This window comes from Mauremys mutica, chromosome 16 (genome assembly GCF_020497125.1).
Source record: "Mauremys mutica isolate MM-2020 ecotype Southern chromosome 16, ASM2049712v1, whole genome shotgun sequence".
Classification (NCBI taxonomy): domain Eukaryota; kingdom Metazoa; phylum Chordata; order Testudines; family Geoemydidae; genus Mauremys; species Mauremys mutica.
Genome location: NC_059087.1, coordinates 9877749 through 9905715, shown reverse-complemented (window position 1 = coordinate 9905715; position 27967 = coordinate 9877749). Strand labels below are relative to the sequence as shown.

At 43.7% G+C, this 27967-nt stretch overlaps 1 protein-coding gene across 1 annotated transcript in view; it reads right to left on the bottom strand.

The window, feature by feature from the left end:
* Positions 1 to 27967, bottom strand: part of TMEM132B (transmembrane protein 132B) — a 343025-nt gene that overhangs the window by 246781 nt on the left and 68277 nt on the right. The window contains exon 2 of the mRNA XM_044990538.1: positions 2488 to 3376. Coding sequence (XP_044846473.1) covers positions 2488 to 3376 — 889 coding nt within the window. The remainder of the gene's footprint in view (positions 1 to 2487; positions 3377 to 27967) is intronic.

The window sequence follows — 27967 nt, the reverse complement described above, 5'->3', positions numbered from 1 at the left end:
AATGCTTTTAACTAAATTATTCCCGTTGTTTTGTTATGCAGCCTCTCTTTGTTTTGTTGTCAATTCGGAGCTCCGGGCTCCGTGCACCGCACCGGGAGCTGCTTATAGCTCCTGTTTGCTGTCATTAATCTGTAACTACTGTCAACAATGAAATGAGATAACCCCTGCAGGGGTTGAGTGTTTGCTTTGCTTGAGAGAAACGGGGGAGAGGGGGCAGAGGGGAGTATGTTGGATGCAGGTTGTTTGCAGTTAACAGTAAGGGGGTGGGAAAATTTTCTGATTTTGCACAGTGTCGGTTCCAAAAATCCACTCTCTCTCTCTCCCCCCCCGGTCCCTGTCACACTGCCCCACACCCCCCTCTTTTGAAAAGCACGTTGCTGCCACTTGAATGCTGGGATAGCTGCCCATAATTCATCACTCCCAACAGCGCTGCAAATGCTACAAATGTGGCCACACACCAGCGCTGGCCCTGCACAGCTGGATGACCAGCGCTGCAACTACCAGCGCTGCAGATTTGTAAGTGTAGCCATACCCTAAGGGGACTGTCTGTGACTCCATGTGTTATAGTGACCCAGGAGTTCACGTGTTACTGGCTTGGTGAAATGTAAATGACAGAACACACCACCAGTTTGGGTGTCTGCCCTGTTTTTGACAGTCTGCCTTGAGGTAGGCACTCACAGTCGTGAGCCAATCCAGACAGCATGACAAAGTGCTTAGAAGAAGAAAGGTGCTGGCATAAGGTTTGTTATTCATTCACTTTGCATCTTTGTCACAGATAGTATGTTTCTGTCACCTAGCACCCGCACCTTTTAGACTTAAAAGTGAGAAGTAAAAATGTGTCTAAGTTGCCAGTGTGTATTGCAACTCCTCTTTTCCCTAGTGCTTAACACTCTCTCAGTATGACACTTTCCAATAATACCTCTTGGCCTTTCTAGCCCTCAAGTCTGGCTCCTATTTCTCCGAGTTGTGTCTCTGTGTAGCTCTTAACCAACACTAACAGTTCAAGGCATGGCAATAAATACACAGCACTAACCCTCATGCTGGTTAAGAGTGCCTGAAATCAGGTCTGTGCAACTCAACAGTTCTCAGATAAAACTGAAATTCACTAATAAAACTGGTTGGAAAATTTCAAGAATTACATTTCACCCCCCAAAAAATGGGGGGAAAGTTGCCACTAAAATGTTCACAAATAGATTTTCTGTTTTCCAATCATTTCTAGTCAAGAACAAGGAAGCGGATTCCAATTTTGAGAGGCAGACAAAGAAAAACATATTTTTGGTGGGTTAATTTTTTCCAGTTTTCTCCTTTGCTGTTCAATGGAAACGTGCCATGCCACAAGCAAGCAAACATTTGATCTTGAAAATAAATAAAATACTGCTAAGGGGAGGAAGGATGGTTGGTCTTGTTGTTAATAAAACACTGAATTGGGACTCAGACAATCTGGTTCCAAATCCTGGCTCTGCCACGCATTTCCAGCGTGACCTTGGGCAAGTCTACACTGCCCTGCAGTTCAGACTACAGGGGATGTAAATAGCACTGCATACCAAAGTGCTGCACTGTAACTCCCCCTAGTGGATGCTACAGGCAGTTCAGACTACAGGGGATGTAAATAGCACTGCATACCAACTCCCCCTAGTGGATGCTACAGGCAGTTCAGACTACAGGGGATGTAAATAGCACTGCATACCAACTCCCCCTAGTGGATGCTACAGGCAGTTCAGGCTACAGGGGGTGTAAATAGCACTGCATACAAAAGTGCTGCACTGTAACTCCCCCTACTGGATGCTACAGGCACAAACTAAAAGGACTGCAGACTACAATAATGCAAACTAGGAACCTTTTAATTCAGGCCCGCAACATCTGCAAGGATTTACAACGCAACACTTTGGTGTGCACCACTCTTCACGCCCCCATAATCTGAACTGCAGGGCAGTGTGGACAAACTCTTAATCCCTGTGTCTCAGTTCCCCATCTGTAAAAAAATATGGGGATAACATTTCCCTTCCCTGTGGGAGTGTTGTGAGGAGCAAGAAATAAATACTTCAGAGATGCTCAGATACTGTGATAATAGGTTCTATAAAAGTAGGTGGATTAAAGCTACATCAAAGCAGTGGGAAATGCCAATTATGAATATTTCTCTAGCAAAGTGGACAGCCATAGTCAATCATTCTGGCTGGCCTACAGGAGGTATAATGAGTAGAAGCAAAGTCAGTTAAACTAGTCATAATCAATAACACATTTTATAAGAAAGTCATACAAATATTAATGGCACAGCCTTCAAAGTCAGCTTCCAGGTGCCAAATCCTATTATACTCACAGATGCTTAAAGAACACTTACAATTTTCTCCCAAGCGGTAGGCCAAATCTTGAAGTCCTTTCTCAGGCAAACACCCACTGAAATCAATGGATCTATACCTGGGATGCACTCAGCCCGTTTGCTGGATTGTTTAAATACATAAAGTTTTTTTTAAAAAAAAAAACACTTACCTTAATATAAACTGATCTGCTAGGGAGTCACCGGTAAGGGACACATGAAAGGTTACTATGTCACCTTCCTTGACAGGGTTGAGTGGTAAGTGGATCATGACATTCTCATCTAGCCTCAGCGAAGATTGTTTTAGTTTGTCTTGAGTTGGATAAACAATGATGCTACCAATCCTCTCCATCGGCGGCAAAGCCTCGTGTGCATGATCTTGATCTGCATGTATGTTGTTTTCCCATTTTGCATCCTCAGGAGAACACTCCCCATCTGTTGCATACATCATATAGAAGAGCTCCACAGTAATGCCTTCCAGAAAGGCTGCTGTTTGTTCATGCTCCAAAACCAATGGTGGAGGTGAGCTGAACCAGCTCAGCGCTAATTCCAGTTCTGCAACACATAATCCTAGATGACCTTTCAACCTACAGCTGGCCACAGCTTCTCTAGTCTCCAGGAAAGCAAACATCTTCACACAGGGCAATCTCTCTGCAGAATCATAGTCATCCCAGTCCTTTCCAGCGATATAGAACAAGGCTTGCACTTTAGGTCTGTTGGAATATATTGAGCTGTCAATTATGTGTGATTTTAATTTCCAATTAAATGTGAATTCATTAGCAAAACCAAAAGGAGCAGAAGGCAGCATTAGGTCCTCAGGAACAACTTGTTCCACTGAAAAAGGTCCATAAGTTGCATTTAGTACAGGTGACTGCTTGGCTTTGTATATAAAGAATGACTCCACCCTCGCCTGCAAACTGGAGTTCCTCATGATATCTTGATTGGCTTCTTTGAGGAAGAAGGAAACATCATCACTGGAGATGTGATAGCTCATGGGAAGATATACCGGCAGGTTTGAAAATCTCTGTGTGCTGTCCATGACTCCTCCTCGGCTTTCCACCACTGCAAACCAAAGGAAAAAGAAAAAGAAAAACAGAAAAAGAATTCTAATATTTACTTAACAATTTTTCTTCAGTTCCTCCCAGAAGCAATTATTTACTATAGATCATTATTGTTAGTCACCATTACAAAGCATTTACATGTTGTCACCATGAAGGTAACACTGCTCACTATTAGACCTGGCATACCAATACTTAACATTCCATTGCTCCTGTAGTGCCCCTTATAAAGTTTGCCATAAGGCTTTGATCCAAAGCTAAGTGAAGTAAAGTGAGTTTTGGATCAGGCACTAGTAGCAGACTTAAGGCCAGGTTCTCGTTTGGATTTTACAAAACCTTATTGGCTGGATTTTCATTTTGCACAACCAAATGAAACCCATAAGTTCTGCAGATCCAAGTTCCAATTAGAGTGACCAGATGTTCCAATTTTATAGAGACAGTCCCGATTTTTGGGTTTGTTTTTTTAATATAGGCTCCTATTCCGCCCCCCCACCTCTGTCCCGATTTTTCACAGTTGCTGTCTGGTCACCCTAGCGCCAATGTATATAAAGCACCACACTTTGGGGGATTAGCAGTTTATAAAACAAAAAAGTTTTATGTTTTGACCAACAACATCTCTAACAGGAAAAGTCAGGCCATTTAGGGACTGCAAATCTGCATCAATCCTGATTTGGTTTTGCAAACTATGAACAGGAGCAGTTCTGACAAGGGTTCCATTTAGAACTGGTTTGAAGCCTTTTGATGGAACACTTTGCAATCAAAATATTTCCACAGATACCTATGAATTTTGCGGGCGTTTCAGTGGGATGGTCTCTCAGGGCCCCAGACAGAAAGATGAAGCCTGATTCTTTCTGCTCCAAAAACCAGATGTTTTGACATACACCTCTACCTCGATATAACGCTGTCCTGGGGAGCCAAAAAATCTTACCGCGTTATAGGTGAAACTGTGTTATATCGAACTTGCTTTGATCTGCCAGAATGCGCAGCCCTGACCCCCCGGAGGGCTGCTTTACCGCGTTATATCCGAATTGGTGTTATATCGGGTCGCATTATATCAAGGTAGAGGTGTAATTCCATTTCACAAAAACCTTCTACAGGGTTTGGTTTTGTTCCAATGAGGAAGGAAAAAATGTCAAAATCCTGAAAGTAGTCAGAAAATGGATTGGTCATCCTCCACCCAGCTCTATTTCCATTTTTTTTTCTACCACAAAAGATTCCGGGGGTGGGGGAGAGAAGAGAGGGAAATGGAGAGACAGATTGCAAGGTCTTAGTTTGGGCCCATCTCTAACGAATAGTGAAGTATAGTCCAAATTGACTAGAATACTAAAAGAAAAGAAAAAAAAATCACGTCTTCTAAACTATCATTTTTTTTATTTTATGGCAAAAGTCCAGTAAAAGCTGATCCTCTGGGAATCATACCAAAAACAAACAGAATCCAACTTATTAAATACAAAGCAGTTCCATAATGTGAAGAGATAGCAGGAACAATGACAGATTCTAAGGTCAAACCTCTTACAGTATATATCTAAATCTCAGGGTGCAAATGTAACGTTTGTCATTGTTGGTTACAGAAGATGCACAATGCTACAGCAACAATTACACCTGTTACATGCTAGATGACTCAGATACTGTCAGCCAAAATTTAGCACCGATAAAAACAGTAATATTTAAGCTGCCTTTTCAAGTTCTGTATTTAACAAGGCTACATTTCTTGAAGATATGTTATAAGGCAAATCTCTTCATCTATTCACCCTTGACTTTGTTCCATCCTTGTTCTCTTTTAAAATTCCACTCATTTATTTTTGATTGCTTGATTTTTTTCCTATTGCTTATTTAAATCCCTCCCCCATTTTATTATAAAATATCTTTTTTTTTAAATGTGGTCACCAAACTGCTTTTTCTCTGCATGCACAAGAAAGTATAAAAACATCATAACATGCATTAGCAAAAGACAATATTCATGAAAAGCATCCCCTCTCCTGCACACAGTTTAGCAGCGATACTACCACTATGGGTTTAATTGTGGCTTTGCTACAAATTCCAAGAAAGAGGCAGTGAAGTTGTGCTGCTCTGGAGCCATACTGGGACTCAGAGGACACGTCTACACTGCAGTTGGGAGGTGCGCCGGTAGCACACATCGACATACCCAAGCTAGCTTTGATCAAACTAGCTCCTGAAAGTAGCAGCGTGGCCACCATGGCACAGGAAACAGCACGGGCTAGCCCACCCGGACCCTGAGTCCATACTCATGCTGCCATGGCTGTGTTGCTATTTTTAATGAGCTCAGTTATGCCAGTATGTGCTGCAAGCACACCTCCCACTCGCAGCGTGGGCACTGAGTCACAAGCTGGTTCCTGGTTCCTCTCTTGCTCCTGGGACGAAGTGATCTGTAGTGTATCGGGGGTAGCCGTGTTAGTCTGCATCCACAAAAAACAACAAGGAGTCCGGTGGCACGTTAACCGTACACACAGAACAGATTATATCCCATGGTAAAACCAGCATATCCCCTCCCAGCTCCATGCACGATGCACAAGAAGGGAAGCCCACGCCGGAGAAAGAGGGGATCCTGACAACCCCTGTGGGGGACCACAGTCAGGGTCACCTTCTAGCTCTTCCATTGTCAGTCACTCTTGGGAGGAGAAAAGGCATGTTAATCACTTCACTTCTTCAGTTCTCTTCATCCAGGGGTGAACCAAGGGGGTAGCTGAAGCATGCAGTGGTTGGAGAAAATAACCTCCTATGAGAAATCATAGGCTAGGCTGGGTGCAAAAGGAACTGTGGGAGAGGATAGGACTTGGAGGGGTTCTAATGTAGCATGAGATGGAGCGAGAGAGGCAGGCAGAAAAGGAGAAGCAGCCAACCCAAGGAGAAGCAACATAGGCAGCTGCTACACATGACCCCATGTGCTGGCTAGCCTAAGAGAGGACCTGCAGCTATCTGTCGGTCGTGCCAGGGGGTGAGATAGCTAGGCAGCCATCAGAAGGTGGGGGAGGAATGCCAAGGACAGTCTGGTGGGCACAGGGAACCCGCAGAGCCAACTAATAAGACGGTTCAGCGAAAACACCATGAGATCAAGCAGTAGCAACAGTAGAGCCCTACGCTTGCTATAGCACTGGGGAGAACAAAACATTTCAGGGCCCGTTGGTGCTTCTTGGGTTGACCCAGCCCCGTCTACCACAGTATAAATACTGTCACTCCTTTGCCTAACGAGAAAGCTCTTCGATGATCATGCTGCAGGATTCGACCTGTCTTATTTATATCAGGAAATTCCAAAAAAAAGTTTGAAATGGCCAGTAGCTCCAAAGCCTATTCTAGTCACCAAGGAACATTTTAGCAGCTCCATTACTGCACTGCTATTTATAGAGAACCTTGACACAGCAAGACAGGCCATGGCAGGGACTGAAATTGCAGCTTTCAGTAGCGGCAAGTGAACTTTGTTCTTGTTAAAGCAGAGGGGTAGGGTTGTTTGTTTCTTCGCTGAAAAATCAAATTTCAGACAAGTGTCTTCAGTGAACTAACTGAAGATATATCTAGCTGCATCTGAAGGCAATGCTTTTCCAAAGTCACATTCATCATCAGATTATCCAGCTGTACAGGTAATAAGCAAAGGACATACAGCAGCAAGGTATCCTCTGATTTCCAACAGAGATGTTAAACTTTGCCTTCTCCCAAGACAAAACAGATTCCTGGGGAGATTTAGACAGTGGTGCAATTCTAGGAACTAAAGACAAATTGCAAAAGGATGTGAGGCTTAAATATACCCACATTTACATTATAGCAAGTTTTAATCACCTTTTTACACAGATGTTTTATTTCTCTCAAATATTGATTTACGGGAACTTTAAAAGGTACGTCTCTCCCCTTCCCTGATTTCATTAGAGTGGTGGCAGTCAGCGCATTGGTGGGAAGCTGAGGATTCTATCCTGCTATAATTCAAATAAAACGAGACAATTTTTGTCTGAAAGCTTATACGGGAAGCCATAAACACCAGTCGACAGGGCTAGGTTTTGTCCCAGAACTAGCCTGAAACAAAATATGATATCTGAATTGAGCAGCATTTTATGATGCTGTCTGAACACCTAAAAAGAAATACTTCATACCACAATGGGCCCCCACCCCTCCGTTTTAATTCCAAGATTCAGCACTGTAGCATCAATCACTTTACAGTAGCAGGCAGAAATGGGACCCTGTTCCAGCTTTAGGCGTTGCGACAAAACAACTATTAAAATCGCCTGTTCTTTAAATGACAGCTCAGTAAGAGCCGGAGAGAACAACACAATTTGGTCCTATTTAAAGTAATAAAACAAAGAAGAGCAACGGTGGGAGAGAACTAGCAGAGGAGCAGGGAACTTCCCCAGAGCATGGTGCTATTTCAAAGCCAGAGTCACGTCACTGTGGTACTAATGGAAGAGGAGGGGCCAGGGAAAAAAGAACTGCATATAAACACCACACACAAGGATTCGGCCAAAATCAAAAGTGACCTGGGATTTTGGGTGCCCAACCTGAGATGCCTTAAAAGGGATTGATTTTCTTCCACAGGGCCGGGCGAGGGGGGGCTGGAACCTTCTGTACAGTAGGGGTGCTGAGAGCCATCGAACCAAACTGAAAAACCCTGTATAGAATGGAAACCACTTCAAGTCGAGGGGCGCGGCAGCACCTCTGGATCAGGCTCTCAGCACTTTCTGGAAATCAGGCCCCTTTACCGTGTTTCAAGTTGGTCTCCCAAAAAATGAGGCGCCCCAAGTGACTAGTCAGCCGTGAAAATCTTGGCCCTTCATTTTTGTGACAATACTCTGCTCTTCAGTGTAAGGAAGTAGGATTTGCCCTGTCACATCAGATTGCTAGACCATGAGGCAGGGTACAACACGGCAAAGATGAATACCTGATTCATCAGAGGACGCGCGGGGGGGGGAAAATAAAAGCAATGCTTTTAATGCACTTTCCCAACTGTGCATGGGGAAAAGGTCCTTCATGACTCTTACCATGATCAACTTACGCCTTTAAAAAAAGGAGATTTGCTCTCCCTTCTTTGCACGTTGTTAGTTTTCACATTATCCAGACTATTTTTTTTTAAATCCAGCTAAGCACTTGACCCTGAACCAATGCTATAATGAAACATAACGCGACAGTAAAAACATAAGCAAATTCATAGCTGAACATCACAGTAAGCAATGAGAATCAGTCTTTTCTCCAACTCAAGGTTTCATCAAAGGAAGATCATGCAGGCTGAGGGTAAGATATTAAAATGAAGCTCCCAAGCAGACCATAGACGCCAATGAAATTCATATAGAGTATTTCAGAGACTTTTAATATAATATTCTAATTAACAGGCAAAACAACCATTGTAACATTAGTAAGATCGTGTCAGCTGAATGTCAGCATTGTAAATAGATGAATCTAAGTTGTTTTGAAAAGGGTCTGTCAAAACGCATTTCTCCTTAGAATAAAACAAAAATGGCAAATCCTCCTGTAGCCGAATGGAAGCCTGCCAGAAACTGAGCTCTGAACTTGTGAGCAATGCCCTCCTAGATATGGAAGAGATACTGGGGAAAATACTGAAATATTTAGTTTTGTAAATGTTATTATTCTGAAAGCAAATAGAAGGACCAATCCCGTACTCATGAAGTCAGTGGGAGCTTTGCCTTTCAATACAAAAGTGAGCAGGATCCAGGTGTTTTGAGACCGTTCAGCTATTCTGCTACATGAAAGAGGAATAACTTCAAGTAATACTTGCTGGCACTGCATTATGATATGGTCAATGGCTCACCTGGCTTTCTGGAAGATTAGGAGCTTATCTAGATACAGGGTAGATACAGGGAAATTGACCAGTATAGCGATTCCGCAGTAACTCTCCTCAAGACTATTCCTCAAGAAGAGTGACTTTATTCTGGAATAAAAGTGACTATATTGCAGAAGGAATTACTGTGCTTTAGAAGTGTGGGGCAGGACGGGGCCGGGTAAACCCCTGGAATGCCCTGCTAAAATGCTGGCTAAGCCCTGCTTTTTGGTAAGGAGGCCAAGTGCAGGGGTTCCGGCAGCCAGCAGAGGGCCCAGCTGCAGGCCCTAATGAGGGCTGGCTCACTGCAATAGACTGCGCTAAGCAGTGACAGCTGGGCTGAGGATGAGAGGGCTATAAGAGCCCTGAGGAAAGCTCAGTCAGAAGGCTAGCCTGGGAGGAGACAGCAGGGCTATATCTCTGTCTCCCCGCCTAAGGAAGGGGGCCTCGTGGGCCAGCAGACCCTGGGGAGGGTCTAAATGTGGATAACTGTTGAGGGAACAAAGTGGGGTTGCACTGTTGCACTGTAAATAAAGACACAAGGGTGAAGCACTGAAGAAGGCATGAGGACTATTTATTTAACCAGCCAACACAGGGCACAGGCACAAGAGAGTGAACCCTGTGACAGAGGGCTGGTCTACACTACCGGGGGAAATCGATCTAAGATACGCAACTTCAGCTACGTGAATAACGTAGCTGAAGTCGAAGTATCTTAGATTGAATTACTTACCGTCCTCACGGCGCGGGATCGACGTCCGTGGCTCCCCATGTCGACTCCACTACCGCCGTTCGGGTTGGTGGAGTTCCGGAGTCGACAGGAGCGCGTTCGGGGATCGATATATCGCGTCTAGATGAGACGCGATATATCGATACCCGAGAAATCGATTGCTACCCGCCGATACGGCGGGTAGTGAAGACGTAGCCAAAGTGAAATCATTATTCTGGAATGTAGCCACTTTTATTTTGGAACAGAGCGTCCACATGGTGGAGGTATTCCAGAACAGCTAAATTACACCAGAAGAGCACTTCTGAAATAGCTATACTGGTCAATTTCCCCCATGTAGACAAAGCCTAAGACTCAACACACTTTAGGCCTGATTGTTGCCGCAAAGCCACCGCTCTGCAGTGGGGGTATGCAAGACAACCTGCCCCACCAGGAACTCGTAACGGCATTGGGCATGAATCTCTGGTTCCACTAGAACATAAGAACGGCCATACTGGGTCAGACCAAAGGTCCATCTAGCCCAGTATCCTGCCTTCAGACAGTGGCCAATGCCAGATGCCCCAGAGGGAATGAACAGAACAGGTAATTATGAAGTGTTCCATCCCCTGTCACCTATTCCCAGCTTCTGGCAAACAGAGGCTAGGGACACCATCCCTCCCCATCCTGGCTAATAGCCATGGATAGACCTATCGTCCATAAATGTATCTAGTTCTTTTTTTAACCCTGTTATACTCTGGTCAGTGTGGCTCCCCATCACACCTTTTCACTGAGCTTTCCCCCAACCATCCATGTCAACTGTCTAGTGTACAGACAGAGGGACGCAGACACGTCCTCCCTCTTCTGAGAGGACAGCACTGCCACTGACACTAGATAGGAGCACTCCCCCAGATACTGACTACTTCCTGGGAAAAGTACACACTTGGGTGGAAGGCTTCTTTGGATGTCTCCCACAGCCACACAGGGCTGGTCACAATCTAGCCCTTAGTTTCTAATTAATTTGCTTTTATGTCCTCCAACTATTAAATGTTTAGGATATTCCCATGTGCGTATAGCACAAATACCTAAAATAGCAGCTATATTTAGCAGGTTATTTCATTCGCAGTTATTTCATTGACAGCCACATATTGACATGAATTTGCAGCAGTCTATTGATGAAATTTTGTGCACACATGGTCATATAATCAAACAGTACTTTTTCACCAAATATTGTGTGATTGTGAGAGTAGAGTGCCTAACTAAAATAATATAACTATTGAGCATTGGCAGCCATCTTGTGCTCCAAAATTCAAGCTTTCATTTAAAAAAAAAGAAGGGGGGAAAAAAAGTGTCATTGTGGTTAAGAAGGTATTCCAGATCTCACCAGATTTATGTTTGGTTTTCTGCCCAAGTCTGCATACTACCTGAAACAATAAGCCAGGTCTATACTAGAAACATTTAGAAAGTCAGTATAGTAATGGAGCTTAGGGGGGTGGCAAAAGCCCTAGTGTGAATTCAGTTATACTGGCATTAATGTGTTTTTGCCAGCATAGTTTATTTCCCTAAGCAGCTAGTTTAACCTGTAATGGCAAAAGCACATTTTTGCCAGTATAACTGCGTTCACACTAGGAGAGTTTGCTGATATAGCTATACCGCCGAACCTTTTCTAGAGTAGACCTGGTCTAAACGAATGAAGTGTGAATTATTCCCCCTCCCCTCAACTGGCAGTTAACACCATTAATTATTTCACTGCTGATCAAAGCACGAAAGAAGAGGGATGATTTTATTGTGAGGCTCTGCATAACCCACTGTGAGCAGAGATATCCTTGAGTGGGAAGAGGTCAGGCTGTGCAAGTGTAACACTGACAGACCCCGGTCGTCGGTGGGTGGGATCGAACCTGGGACCTCTGGAGCTTAGTGTAGGATCCTCTACTGCATGAGCTAAAAGCACCTGGCTTTTAGCTAAGGCTGTAGCAGGCTCATTAATCTCTAAGTGGCCTTGGTGCCAGTAGAGGGGGACAGAACACCACACCCAGGAGGTGGGTGGGTGGGTGACACAAGGATTTAAGGAGCTTGGGAGCATACCAACAACTTGTCTTTCCCTCTCGCCGCCCCCCACCGCCCACGTGATTCATAAATGTAATATGATCTGGTGGTGGGATTCATGTCATTTTACTCTACAGGAGTTCCTGGGACTTGTCCTACTGGCTTTCTGAAAGCTGCTTTTCCTTTCCACTAGCATCCTTCCCTCAAAGGGTACAAACTGCATCACTCAGGCCACATCTACACTATGGGGGTAGCCCCATAGTGATGGTGCTGTAGCTATACCAGCATAACTCCACAGTGTAAACACAACCTATGGCGACAGAAGGGTGTTTTCCAATCTCTGTAGGAATGCCCCCTCTCCAAGTGATGGTAGCTAGGGCAACAGAAGCATTCTTCCATCTACCTAGCGGTGTCTAAACCAGGGATTAGGTTGGCATAGCTACAGCACTCAGGAGTGTGGATTTTTCACACCTCTGAGAGCCAGAGCTATAGTGACCTAAATTTTAAGACTAGACCAAGCCTGACTCAAAAATAAATCTTAGACTGTTGTGTATTTGAATCAGCTCCACAGTAAAATGCATGGGGACCAGAGAGAAAAAAAATCTTAAAACATCAAACTAATACAATAATTCCTTCCACTTCTGATTGAGTAACTTTTGGCAGAAGTTATACTGAAAGAGTTTCCAAGAGATAGCTAGGAAACTCTCTCTTTCCTAGCTATTTTCCTAGCTATTTCCTAGCTTCATTACACTGAATTAAAGCCCGTCCAGTAGCACTCATTGTATATACCATCATGGGAGTGGGAGGGGAGAAAGCTGTAGGACCCCACTCAGCCCTCCTAACTCCCACTAGTTTCAACTGGAGTTTGATAGGATAGAAATAACTGAACAGGGCTCTAACCCATGTGCAATGATTATTTTGGATATAGGCTCAGGTCTTGATTTTGGCATTGCAAAATGTTGCTAGTCAGGCGTTTGCATTGCAAAACCAAGGCAACAAAGGGGACAAAAAAAAACCAAATCCATTTTATTCAAAACCCCAAAACTGCAATAAGTTTAAAATAGGTGGTTCTGATTTTGGTCTGTATCTAATGCATCTCTCTTTACAGGGTCAGGCAGCCGCTATTACCCATATTTCAGTGCCAAAAATCTGGGCAGTCTCTGTTTTACCAGTCTCTCTTTCTCCATCTTAGTTTTTGTTCTTACATTGCATGCTTATCTTTGCTGAATGCGCCTATGGCATGAAAAATATTTGAAATCAACATCTGTGTCCTTAGAAATATTTTGCCTACTGAGCTTTTTTTTCAGTGCAAAATCCAACAGTTACACAGGCAGATGAAACCCACAGCCCAGCCACCTGTTTAGTAAAGAGAGTTTAATTATCATTTCTAGCACCACACTACCTCTTGTGCCTGCATTGCTTAGCCAAAACACAAAGTTGGACCGGGAAGTTTCCAAGTTGGTGTTCACTGTTAGTATGCGGGTACGACATTTGGCACTGTCACCCATACTGATAGACACGTGCACAGAGCAAGGCCATCTACAGATTGTAATAAAACCCTACTGGTTGAAAGACTGCCTATAAATCTTATTAAAGTAATCCTCTCCCTGAACCCAGATTATTACATTCACCTTTATGGTAGAATAAAAATTAATTTTCGCAGCTATAATAAGTGTATGATAAGAAGGCATCACTTGAGACTAAATAAAGATTATAATTAACTCTGACTGAATAAATCTAAATTTAACTTGGGCTAGCAATTTGTTTTCATATGCACCCTTCGATGATTGAATAGGTACGGCGGGATTAGCATCCCATGCCAGTTCCTCCATTGTTGGCAGTAATACTGGAGAAGCAAGGCACAGCTGTAATCCAATACCCAAAAGGCCCAGAGATTAACTCAGGTTCTTTACCAGTTAAAAAAGTTTGGAGAACCAGAAGGAAACAAGGCACATGATTCATATTAGTCCATATTAGAACTCTGGACTCAGGGAAAGGTAAATAGTCTCTAAGGAAACTGCTCATTGTGTTCGGTAGGTCACTGCTTTATTATTCTGCATTTGCATGCGCATTGTCTAGGAAGATACTAGTCTACAGCTTGCTTAGCTGGGGAGAGGAGTTTCTATTGTTGATTCTCACACCCACCCTCGCCAGGAGATAAATTGCAGAGCTATGCAATAAATAACGTTATTGTGAACATTCAACTGATTCACCCCCAAAGATGGAGGGCTTGTCTACATGGGAAAACTTCTTTTTGAAGTCAACCAGCCTCAGAAACATAGAATTCCCTCCCAAATGTGGAATTCCCCCTCAAAATTAACCCTACCCAAAATTAACCTCACCCAAACCCAAGACAGGCAAGATTCAGTCCTACATCAGCAGATTTTCTGAACCTAAGTTTGTCACACTTGCAAAGTTGGATATCTAGCATCCCCGCAAGGCTAGAAATGGGAGCTTTATTCCACTGGGAGGGAGAGATTACCCCTTTCCTATATGATGGTGCACTCACTTCATGCTCTGGAAGACCCTGAGATCCTGGCCATGAAACCAGTGATGTTTGTAAGTGTAAGAAATCAATTCTACGTTATTTTTGAGGTTTTATGACTCCCCGGGAGCCCTGTATAGTGGGGAACATGGTAACTAAGGCACCTGTTTTATTGGCCAAGTGATACAAAAAATAGACCCAGTAAAAAAAATTGTTTAAAGCTCTTTAAAACATTCATAAAATAGCTTTTCCTGAAACATGTTGTGCTGGTTTCACTATCTGTGAGTTGTGCCCAGCACCCATCCCAAACTCATGCTGATGAAACTTTTATACCATCGCATATTCCATTTATGAAGCTCTCACATATTTTTTTATCCAAAGAGTTTTTCTTGTTATAAACATTGATTCAAAACACATTTCATAGAAGAAGTTGTTGAACCAGCAAATGTAAATTATGATCAACTATTATTTTTATTTGTATAGAGGCAGCACCTAGTAGCCCCAGTCCTGGCCCAAGACCCCATTGTGCCAGGTGCTGTATGAACACTGGTATTCTTCCGAGCCACTGCTAGTAAGGCAGGTTTTTTTAATCTAAACACCAGCTGATAACCCTGCAGCATTCCTTTCCAAATAATTTTGGTAATTAACTGATCTTTGACTATTAGCGGTAAATATGCCTGATGGGATGTTAGATGGGGTGGGATCCAAATTACTACAGAGAATTCTTTCCTGGGTGTCTGGCTGGTGAGTCTTGCTCACATGTTCAGGGTTTAGCTGATCACCATATTTGGGGTTGGGAATGAATTTTCCTCCAAGGCAGATTGGTCCGAGGCCCTGGGGGTTTTTCGCCTTCCTCTGCAGCGTGGGGTATGGGTCACTTGCTGGAGGATTCTCTGCACCTCGAAGTCTTTAAACCATGATTTGAGGACTTCAGTAACTCAGACGCAGGTTACTTAATCACAGGAATGGGTGGGTGAGATTCTGTGGCCTGCATTGTGCAGGAGATCAGACTAAACAATCATAATGGTCCCTTCTGACCTTAAAGTCTATGACTCTAATAGGTCAAAACCAACAAAATCCCATTAAAATGAAAGTGGCCTTTTCCATGCGTGAGTCACGTGGGAATGAGGCACACAGTAAGTAGTAGAGGTGACTTTTTAATAAAGGGACGGTGGTAAGCATGGGGTAGAGAGGCCTGTTTGAAAATTAGAAACAGTCTCTCTTTCCCCAAAACAGCCAGGCAGAAATGCACTGAGACATTTAGATTAGCACTTTTCCACCATCCCTCTTTAATTCCTCCCTCCACTGACAAACGCAAGGGAGCTCTTTTGAGAGCTAAGGTTTTAGAGCTCACACGCTGGGTTTATCCCTGTATTACTGGAACACAGTTCTCCTCAATGGCGCATACGGTACAGCAGAAGCCACTCAAGGTGGAAATAACTAGAGAAAGCGGCTTTCCTGGCACAATACTGTTTCCCCGAGAGTTTTGTTGCTTTAATGGGACTATGAGGGTTGCTCGAGCCGCTTTGTTGGGATGATCGCTGGCCTACTTGCCATTTCAGTTACAGTTAGGAGGTGTTGATATGGTGGTTAAAAAGTCACAGATTGCTTCTGGCTAGTGTTCTCTGCTTATCTCATAGGAGAGCAACCAAGAAATTGCCCTGTCAATTACGATTAGAATTGTTGACATAGAGGTGAAAGGTCACCAATTCGTCAGTTGAATCAACTGAATTACAGAGATGTTGTTATTAATTATTATTATAAGTTAAATAGCATTTTAAATAAACTTGATTAAGGGTCAGACTGTGCCCTGGTACCTGGAGACAGGAGAGGACAAAAAGGATCTCACACACACACACACACACTTTTTGCACCCTGCACAGCAGCAAGACAATCACATTCCCCACCTTCCATAAAGTGCGAGCACCCCAAAAGGCTGAGGAACAGGCAAAGCAATGGCATAGGTGATGGAGTGTGCAGAGAAGGCTTTCCTTTACCCTTGGAAGGACCACAGGCGCAGACACTGAGCTTCAGAAAGCACAAGCAGAACTCCTGCCTAGCGCCAAACCTCCCTCAGCATGAGTTGTGCCTAAATAGCACGACTGAGCCTTCAAATGGGACAGCCACTTGTTTGGAATAAGGATTAATACTTAGCTCCACCATTGTGCACAGCAGCTTAGAGGCATGCCAAAAACCAGCATATTCAGTGCAAAATAGTTTACTGGGGGAGAGGGGGGTGAAATGTGGTGGTTTCTGGTGGCTCAGCAAGCCAGTACTCTTCCCCCGCCCACTGATGACTGCATCTTGTGCTGCAGAATTTAAGCTTTCATTTAAAAATAGAGTAATAAAAAAACACTAGACCTTATAATTAACACCGTAGACCAGGCGTAAACTGATGCAATGAAATCTGCTTCCGTTTGCAGAGAGCCTGAAACAGTAATGGAGAGAGGTGAGAACTCCTCTCATGTCTCTCTCACTGGATGTTGACTCTGGAGTGTAATGATTACAATTTAAGTTTCCCAGCTGATCATAGCGTGCCAGAAAGAAGAGAGAGTGTCTTATTATGAAGATCTTCACAATCAACTGCAAGCACAATATCATTCTGGCAGCAAGAGTGGGCAATTGGTTTTGTGGACAGAGCCTGATAGAGCATCCCCCCCTTATTTTTGGTCCATGTGACTCCTGGAGTTTACAGTTCAAACTGACAAAGTCCAAGGGGCAGAGCAAAGATATGCAGCCCAAAGTCAGGGTGACTGAGGACTAATTTCATTTGGCAAGAGTCTAATTTCTTTTTCCCATTAAAATGAGAACATCTTGCATAGTAATGCGAGCTTGGAGAAGTATGAGGGGAGGTGCTGAACAGGAGTGGATGGATAGTAAGCTGAGGAAGGCATCAAAAGGACTGAAGGAGAAGAGCAATATTGCTTGACACTTTTGTGAAAGAGATAGTCACAGTGCAAAAGTAAAAAAGTTCTACACCGCAAATCCTTAATACACGATCCTCTAGCAAATTACAGAAATTGCTCAAAATAGGCTTCATGGGTCAATCTTAAAATGCATAAGGTTTTGCACTGATGCATCAGCTGTCACCCAAAGATCTCATAGTACTTTACAAACAGGAATTAGTTACGGCTCACAACTCTCCTCTGTTACCTGTATTTTATGTCCATTTTACACACGAGTAAACTGAGGTATAGAGATTAATGGTGGGATTTTCCAAAGTCCCTGCAGCCCAGGGGACTTTTTAAAGGTATTTATGCATTGCAGTGCTCAGTGTTGCAATGCCTAACTGATTTAGGAGACTAAATATCATTTTTAAAGGGATTTGGGCTCTTAAGTGCTCCGCAGTGCCTAAATACCTTTAAAAATCTGTGCCATAGGGATGTATGTGCACAAAATCCCATGGACAGCTAATGGGTTTTGCCCTCCTAAGACACTTAGGCTCAGATCCTCAAAGATATCTGAATTCAATGGGAGTCAGGCACTTAAATGCCTTTGAGGATTTGGGCCAAAAGCATTTATGAAAATCCCACACTCGGTGACTTGCTCAAGGTCGCTGAGGAAGTCAGTGGCATAGCTCAGAACAGAACCTAGAGCCCTGACACACAGTATTGCTCCAACCACTAAACTACACTCTGCACCAGTGTCACTCATTTAGCCAACTTTTACTGTGCAGCACTGATAAACAAACTCTCCTGAATTCCAACAAGTTATCGCTTCTATCTGCCATTATTTCAGAGTGCTGTTCTTCTCTCCTGAGACACAGTAAATATGATTTGTCACAGCTACTGGAGAGACTCGTTGCTAAGGAGGTATTTAGAATGGGGCTCCATGCAGCTGTTATCCAAAGCAAAGAAGCCTATTTCCCACCCCCGTTCCCCCCCCCCCCAGTGATATTCCATAAACACCACAAAATGAATTTGTGTATATATTTGCCAGACAACAGAAGGGCTTTACGGGGAAAAACATTCACTCAAGGCACCAGTAGTAATTGTAGAAGTAAATCTCTTAAATATATGCTCAACACTATTAGCCAGCTCAGGAATATTTGTATTCTGTGTCAAAATATCTATGGCACGCTAAGCCAGGAGACTGACAGCAGAAAGGCTAGGATTTATGTTAGCTCGGGTCTATCTGTCATGGAGATAGGAAAACAGAGAGAGTCCTTTTCTTAAAGTCACACTCCTCATACAGATATTGATCTAAACAGCTCAGGTTGAATACACAGTGCACCACCATCTCTCGGCTAGTCGTCGGTACTGTGATGAAGCGTTGGTTTGGACAGGCTGCACTCCCAATGCCCATCTTACCTCAAAACATTTCCATTGAGACTGTTTTGGCCCAGGAAGTCACAAGTGTGGGTGGAGTTGTCAACATCAGTGCTTATAATTTCTAGATTAAGTTCTTATTTGCAGGAGAGAGAAACAGATATACTGCACTGACTGAGTGACTCATGCTCATGTTCAATTCAGTAAAAACCTCTTATTTAAATTGCCTCAATCTACCTCAGAATTTTCAGTCTGCCGCGCTAACCACACAGCTTTGCCTCAACATTTAGATCCTGCGTGGTGAAGATTACAACTGGCCCAAACTATACATTGGGACCTCTTCGCCTTTCCCATAGCTTCAAATGTACAACCCAGTGTTGTATCAGCCAGGCAAGGTACTAAACTTCAACAGGACTTTATTTTTAAAGTGGAAACCTCTTCACCAAGCTGCTGCTGCACCCTCTGTAACTCTCACTCTGCCTCCTCAACTCCTCCTCCCTCCTTCCCATTTCCTGTCCTTTCAGACTCCCAACAGCCAGTGCTCCCAGTTCTAATACAAGCAACATCTAAACACCACACCCAGCAATTCCTGGTTTTAAAGATCTTGGTGATAATTCTATTCTACCAGTTCCTTCAGTGTTTTTTTTATTTGTATTTGTTTTGCTGGTTGGTTGGTTTTATTTGTGCCAACCCCTTCTTATGGCACCACTGAGTGGTTATTATAGAAATAATCACCCAAACAGGATAGGTGAAAGACAGACGTTGTACACATCTTCTTTATCCTGTAGCTGCAGTTTATTTAGATGCAACATTTTGTAAGCCTGGCAAAAAGTACTCATAGGAAATTTTCCCTTTGATGGTATTGGGAAAAAAAATTGGCACTAGAGAGGGGCCAGAAGTGAGAGATGAAATTATTAAGACATTAAGCAGATCTTAAAATGTCGGCAACATGCTTTTTGGACATGCTAGCCAAAAAAAAAAAAAAAGTCAATGGAGTTCCAAAACTAGCCCCTAGAAGAGCGGGCCTCCACCCTGTCACTTGGCAGACCTTAGAGCAAACATGCTCCAAACTAACGGGCCCAAAACATTAAGGCTCACTGTAAAAGTAACTCAGAATAAAACCACTGTACCTATGGTTATTTAAAACACACATGCTTTGAATGTACACAAAAACCTTCGGGCTGGCCAGCTCTCATCCGCATCTCATGGCCTCTGTTTTCCCAGGAACATTGTGGGTATAGCTACACTGCGAGGAAAAGGTTCGCTCTGAACTCAGGTTAGCTAACCAACACTAGCTAAACGCAGGTCAAACCAGCAATGAAGACACAGCAGCTCAGCTTCTGGCTCAGACTCCCCTATAAGATTTAACTCAAGCTGCTAACCAGAGTTAAAAGCCTATATACAGGGGAGCCTGGGGCTGAGCTCAAAAGCACAGCTGCCATGGCTTCCCTGCTATTTCAACCCAAGGTAGCTAACGTGGATTAGCTCATCCCAGAGAACACCACTTTTTTTGCAGTGTAGCTGTACTCTACGTCCCACACATGGTTCTCTTGGGAGAACAGTGCTAAAAACACTCTATATTTCTAGGAGGTATAGGAAGCACACCCCTTCCGTCCCCTGCCAGTCTCACAGCTCCCCTCACTGTTGGGAGTAAGAGTAAGTTGTAGTGTTATTGTGACATTTCCAGCCTCGTTTGCAGACTAAGGCCCCGATCCTGCAAAGACTTATGCACATGTTTAATGTTGGGGCTACCAACTATGCAGAGAAAGTTAAGATCAGTCTTAAATCTTTTGCAGGATTAGGGCCTATAGGAAGGCGTCAACCCTCATTGAGGTCTTTCCATTTACTTCACAATGGGAGCTGGATCACACCCCATGAGGGCTTGGCTACACTTACAAATTTGCAGTGCTGCAGCAGGGTGTGAAAACACACCCTCTGCAGCGCTGCAAATTGCGGCGCTACAAAGCGCCAGTGTAGTCAAAGCCCCAGCGCTGGGAGCCGCGCTCCCAGCGCTGTCCGTTATTCCCCACAGGGAGGTGAAGTACGGACAGCGCTGGGAGAGTTTTCTCCCAGCGCTGGCGCTTTGACTACACTTAGCGCTTCAAAGCGCTGCCGCGGCAGCGCTTTGAAATGCAAGTGTAGCCAAAGCCTACGTACTTGAGCCCCAGTCCTGCAACCACTTATGCACATGCTTAACTTTAACACAACAAAACAAATCAGAGCACCAACACTTCAGAGGTTCACGCACCATTAGTTTGGTGGCATCTTAGCCCTAACAATTCTGTGTGCCCAGTCTCTAATCTGCACCTTACATCTCTCTCTAAGGCAGCCAACTTCACACTACTGTACCATCCAAAAGCAATATGCCATTGCTGGCCCTTTTAAGAGGCAGATGCACATGCCTAGTTTTACTGAATTCGGTATAAATATCATTAAGTTATCAGTTCAGATATTACTCTCAAGAAACCGCGACCACCACCACAAGACATTTCCTTTAAAAGGACAGCTCTCCTTGCCTTTTCTGGGGTGTCACCATCCCCAGATCAAAAATTTCTGGGCAGTCTCACATTTCTATACCTCATCCCAACATTTTAGTTTTGAAACGACAACAGCCTCTAGCAATTTCATTAATTTGCTTCTGTGTAAAAGATCTTTGCATTCCTATGATAACTTCTGATCTTCTCCCCACAATCCCTTGAGATTCTGAGACAATCCTGAGATTAGAACAAAGCATAATTTTTCATGCATGAATGCATGACTTTATGTTTAGAATATACGTTTGACATATTTTACAAATTCATGGCAGATGCTGTCAGAAAGGACAAAACAACCTTCCCTTTGTCTGACTTGTCTCCTACTACAATGATCAAAGGTGGCAAGATGCCATTTATATATGGAGCACTGCTCTTCTCCGGAAAGGAAGAGCGAGTTTGCAACTTTACATAGGGTCTCTTTCATTGTTTGTTTCTCTCCTTCTTGCCGATTAGCAATTTAACCTTCCAATTCCTAAGCACTAGGGAAATCCCCAGTTGCTCTGGAGGAGCTGATTCCAAGAGATCTTGTCAAAATATTGGTGCATAAAGAAAGTGAAACCTTATTGTGGCTTTCACGCTGTGATGCACCAAATACAGTTATCTTGCTGACATACAATTATTAATTTATGTGGTGGGGTACCTCGGACGTGCAAAACAAAGCTCCTAGGCCTCCACACATTAGGTCAGACATGCTGTGTGGTTCAGTTATATTGATATATGTAATTAAATATAATGATCATTAGGAGCTGAGAATGAACAGCATTTCTAAACTCTTCATGAGTCAAGAAAATTAAGTGATATAGGATGAGACTGCAAGAGCCAGTACCTGTTAGTAGAGCTGGGTTTTGGACTGAAATTTTTCAGCAAAAATGCAGATTTGGGTTATGAGAGATTTGGTGAATACATGTCGATTTCAGCAAATTGTTTTGGTAGTAAAAACGACTACAAAAATTTTGGAAGTCTAAAAGTTTTGTTTCACTATGTTCAAAATGACTTTTTGTTTCGAAATTGCCTTTCATTTTTTTTTAAAAAGAAAACCATTTCAAAATCAAAACAAAGTGTTTTGTTTCAACTTTTCAATTCACCAAAAATTTCGACCCAAAATGAATTTTTGTTTCTTTTTCTGGAACTGCCAGAGAAGCCCCAGAAAAATCAATCATTTGCCCAGCTCTACCTGTGAGGTTAAAAAAATGGGACTATTTCTTCCCTCAATTACAGGAGAACAGTGCTGATGACAAGGGGGTCACATTTGTATGCAGCGGACTACAATTGGGACCAATATATATCATTTGACAAGCTACAGTTCATCAAAACAACATTCGTTTAAGATGAGGACATACTGCGTTGGTCTAACTGAGCAGTAAGACATGCAGGAAATTGTAGTTATTCAAGAGATGTCAACTGAATACAATTTTGGGCTGGGTAATGCTCTCTCACTAAGGTTAGAAATAATTAAGAGCTAGTCCTTATCTTATATAAGACAACACTTGCATTAATACAAACATACAGGGCCAGATTCTGTTTTGAATGACACCAGCATAAATCCAATATGACCCCAATCTCAGCCAACAACCTGGTCTTGCTCCCATTGAGGTCAGCGTCATGTTTCCTTGGCTCCTGCGTAACTCGGCTCAGAGTTTTGCCCGTTGGGCACATCAATATGGCAAGCACGTATACATCACATATTTTTCATGGATGCGGATGACATCAGTCCACCATATTTGAACTTTATGGTTTGCACTACAAAAGCTGCATGAGCATGCACTGGAACAGAACCACAAGAAAAACGTATTTCCCTTCTGTTCATCCAAAACGTTCATATATTTATATCTAGACACCAGGCTGGAAATATCATGAGTGTCAGGCTCTGGGTTCTACATAGGCAAAGCCAGATGCAGGGTCAGAACTGGGCCAAGGGCAGCACTGAAACCGGGGTCTGGGGACAGGCCATGGATCAGAACCAGGATCTGACACAGACAGTAACAGATAATAAATTAGAATTTAGAATGACCCATCATTAATAATCATTTACTATTTGTTACTGTTAAATACCTGCAGGGAAAATCATGGTTCTATTGACTTCAGTGAGGCCACGCTTTCGCCCCTGGAATAAGAATATCAGAGTTCTGTCTATTTCTAGATGCTGTTTGTACAGAATCCAGTATTACACCAGTCACATGATATGGTATAGTACGTACTTCTGAAAGATGGTATATTAAAACTTTTGAGAGAGTGTGGCGGGGGGCTTTTGGAGGAGACGCATCAACCTTGCTGCCAAGTTAGACAGGCAGGGAACAAGAAAAGAGAACAACCTTGAATGGACATTCAATATAAAACAGTCGTCTAGCTGAATTTCAGGATGTCAAGGCACTGGTTGCATTTTAAAATTTGAAGAATACAAAAAAAATAATAACTAAAATCCTGACGTGTTATGGAGTTGTCTTTGCTATAGCATATAACATACACATTTCTATTACCCTTTCCAGATTAGCCAAATGAAGATCAATGTATCTATAAAACTCAATGACATGTTAATGCAAACCTTAAAAAAGATAAAATGCCTTTTATCTCAGTCTTAGGAAAACCTAATAAAGAATTAACAGTCCATGAAGCCATGGAGTTTTACTCAAGGCTTTACTTTATGTTAGGACTTCCTCCTCCATTAATTTTTAACTGACAGGTTTCCCCAGGCTTTGGGACATGTTGGTGCAATCATACATTGCATTGATAAGTCATTAAAACTGGTCTTATATTTTCCGTCAGAGACGGGCTCAGACTATTACTGCAGAGCTCCAAAACAGCATGTGTTTTTAAACTCTATGTAATGAGCACAAAGCATAGTAACCATAAATCTGAAGCAGTTGTTAAGGTGCATAAATTTGCCAAATTGGGGAGATAAACATTGACTTTGATAATACTCTCTCTGATAGCTCATAAATTTACAAGCCAAAATATTCGACTTTTTTTTACATCTGGATAATGTGCCATTTGGATCCAAGGCTGTTTGCAAATTAGCATTCCAAATTTATATCATACACAACTGCTAGGAATCCACCAACTCTACTCTGAGTGTTGAATCTTGATTTAAAGAGATGCAGTCAAATATTAGTCTAGGGTTCAGTTCAAGATCTTGCAATGTGTGTTAATAAAAGCTCTTGGCGATCTGGGTCCAGCATACTGTTAGGAATGGATTGGCAGAGGCACATAAGGGAGTTAGGTGTGTGACTTCCATTGAAATTGAATGTGGGTTGGCCCCTTTGAAATTCTCAGCCTTAGGTATATATTCCTGCAGAGAAATACAAAACAAGGACCAACATTTGCAAATTTGGGTTCCTAAAATTAAGCACCTAAATCCCATATTTTGGCACCCAAATAAAAGTTGCCTGCTTTCAAGGGTGCTGAACACCTGCACCCCTCATTGATTTCAGTTGGAGCTGCAGATTATAAGCCCCGCCGGGGGGGGGGGGGGGAATTAACCTGCTTTTACGTCAGATGCCTAAATATGGATTTCGCTGCACTAATTTTATGCACCCGAGTTTGACAATTTTGGCTACGGTCCCTGCAACAAACAGCTACAAGCTTCTTGAAAGACTTTCCTCCTAGGACCCTCCCAAGCAAGGAGCTCAGATTGTCCATGCTCCCTGTCCATCTGGATGAGGCTGGGAGCAGGATCTTCGTGGTTCAGGGATCCATGAGAACACGTTCAGGATCCACATTCTTCCCTGAGAACATCTGCTAGAGTTGCTCTGTAGCTGTTTGATTAAAGGGAGGTCAGGATGGCCACAGACAAGCCTTGAAGACAAACAGTTCTTCCTTTGTGAATTTTGGATTTCCTTTTGGTTTGGCAGAAAGGATGTTTCTCTCTGGACCACTGAGCCAAACTCTGCTTTAATTACTGTTGGTTTAACTCTTGTAGGTTATATTTATTTATAACATGCCCGCAGGCCTCAAAATTTGATTGACTGGAATGGAAAATCCTTCTGGCCTGATGGAGATTGTCCGCTAAAATTAAAAATCTTTTTTTATTCTGATGAGTGTCACCAATCTCACACCACCAAGTTTGTGGCACACGCACACACATGCAAAATAATTGCATTTCCCCCTTGCTCTTTTCTAGCCCAGGTACTTATATGGCCCTGTCAAAGGTTGCATCTCGAGGTCATCCCCTTGGGATAAAGGCAGGTGCCTCGCTTACCTTATACATCATTCCCCAGACAACAGTAGTCCTGTGGCCCAATCCTGGGGTACAGCCCTCCAGCTGTACCTCCTACCAATACCACCTCCTTTGGCAGTGGGGGGTGGCGGGGGAGGGGAGGGAGTAAAACGGGTCCATACAAAAAAAGGAAAGTAGTTTAGTGGCCCATGAGGAGCCAGTCCCTCTCCCTCACACAAAAGGAGGGGGAGCCGTCTTTCAGACCCTGCAGATAGCCTCAGCTCCCGCCCACTTGCATGGCTAAAGGCCAAAAGTTAGTCCTGGGGGATGTTCAACAAACCAGCCCATCTACTTTCCTCAGTGGGCATGGGCTGGCGGTGCTCTCAAACCGTTCCTCAACAAGTAACCCAGTGCCCTGGCCCGGGGAGCACTAACGCTGCTCGTCTCAGAGCTCCGCCCCACTTGGGGCGAGTTCCTCCCTTTTGAGGGCCTGCCCCCAAGGCCTGACAAGCCACACGGGTGCAGCGGGTTGGGGCTGATTGTGATCACAGGGGTTCTTTCACCCCTTCTTGCCTGGGAGGCAGTAATCTCCCCCACCACAGGCCCCCCATTACCATAGTATCTGTGCACCCCACCATCTTATCTTCACAGCACTGCTCGGATCCCATTTTACAGATTTACATCTGCACAAAGAGACTAAGAGCCGGATTTTTAAAGCGATTTAGGCGATGCCAAGGTACCTTTTAAAAGCAACTTGCCCACAATCACCTAGGAAGCTCGTGATGGAGCAGCGAATTGATCCCAGGTCTCAGGTTAGCGCCCTAACTGCTGGGCCATGAATCTTTTCATTTACCTTCTCTATCCTATACTCCACTGAAAAACAGAGCGTCTCTGCTGCAAGGCTTGGATAAGAGTATTCCCGGTGCTGATCCATATTCCTATTCTGTGAGCCTGATGCACAAGCAAGGACGTTGGCCACCAGGACTTTGGAAGGAGGAGAAAAATCATGCTGAACAAATCTGGCAGGGGAATCCATAAAGCAGGGCTTCTCCCACTAGCGGTCTCAACAAGTTTACAGGGGGCACATCCATCCTCCTTTCTTTGCTGATGGCTAAAGGAGAGGGAGTCCCCAAAACTTTTTTCTGCTGCAAGTCCTGGGATGGAAAAGGTAGAGAACCCCTGATATCAAGTATTTCCAAGAACAAGGCCTGAAGTGGGCTGGAGCTTCTGGGATTCCAGGCTCCAGGGGAAGAAAGAAGGAGCCAGAGCGCTCGGTGACGGTTCAATTGCTGTCAGGCGAGTGGTGACATAGCTGAGTCTGAACAAAGCCTTGCCAGCACTCAGGCCAACGGCCACACACCCACCCTGGCTTTTGTGCCAGTCATTTTCTTGCTCCTTCATAAGGCTACGTGCAACCATGCCGCCACGACAGAGCGAGGCACAGGGACACATGCTGGGGTTATTTCAGCTCAGAAATAAGTCTCATGAATACATGAGCTAGTCACCTGAATAAATGCTACTCTAAGGGAGTACGGGCTGCAGAAACTGACCCTACACAAAGAGCCATGTGCACCTACGGCACAACCTATACGTGTGTAATAATGATACAACATCTCCTGACAACCATTGCATTGAAAATTCACTCTGTCATCCAAAACCTTCAATGCCCAGACTCACCCAGGTAACAGCACTCACCCATCGCGTACATTCAGATAACTGGGAGCACCACATTGGACCCCACTGTGTTCTCATCCATCCCAGACCACACTCTGCAGCTGGCAAATTCAGATCATTTCACCTTGGCAGCTGTCCTGCTTTGGCTCTTCAGCATTAAAACAACAAGGTTTCCCTGGCCCTCCCCCTTGACAAAGAAGCAGTAGCCCATATTAATCTCTTTAAACAAGCCATCCCTGCCGTAATATTTTGGAACCAACTCTGCCACCTCTAGGAACACTGGGTGGTATTTTCCAGCTCAGTAGGTGTACTACCATGAGGAAGGACTACTCCTTGCGAGTAGAGGGTTCAGAAATGGATCCTTTATTACTCTCTGATGAAATTTCATCACCAGGTTATGCCAGACTCCTTTGATGCTGATGCCACAAGTTGCTGAGCACCTCCTGTGAGAGACAGCACACCCTCAATTCTTACGGCAGCCTGGTCAACACTACAGAGTTCAGTTGACCCAAGGCAGCTTACATCACTCTAACCCTAAGTATCTACACTAAAACGTCAGTCTCACCGATGTAAATGCCCCGCTACGCCAACTTAATAAACTCCACCTCCATAAGAGGCGTAGAGTCAATGTCAATGAAGCTAGGTTAACACAGTGTCAGTGTAGACACTGCATTGCTTGCATTGACTGTTACCGGATTTAAGAAGCTGTCCCACAACCGGTACAAGTGCTTCTGGTGAGGACAGGCACTGAGGACACAAGGAGCATAGTATGGACTGCAAAAGCAATTTAATTACTGCTGCGGCTGTAGGTCGACATAACTGCGGTCAACATAATTTTGAAGTGTAGGCATGTCCTCTGTTCAGACCCTTTGAGAACTGTTGAGGCTCTGTTCAAACTTCCAATAGGCAAACAATAGCAGAAGTAAAATAAGAGCTATTTGGTTAAAAAAGTGTCTTTA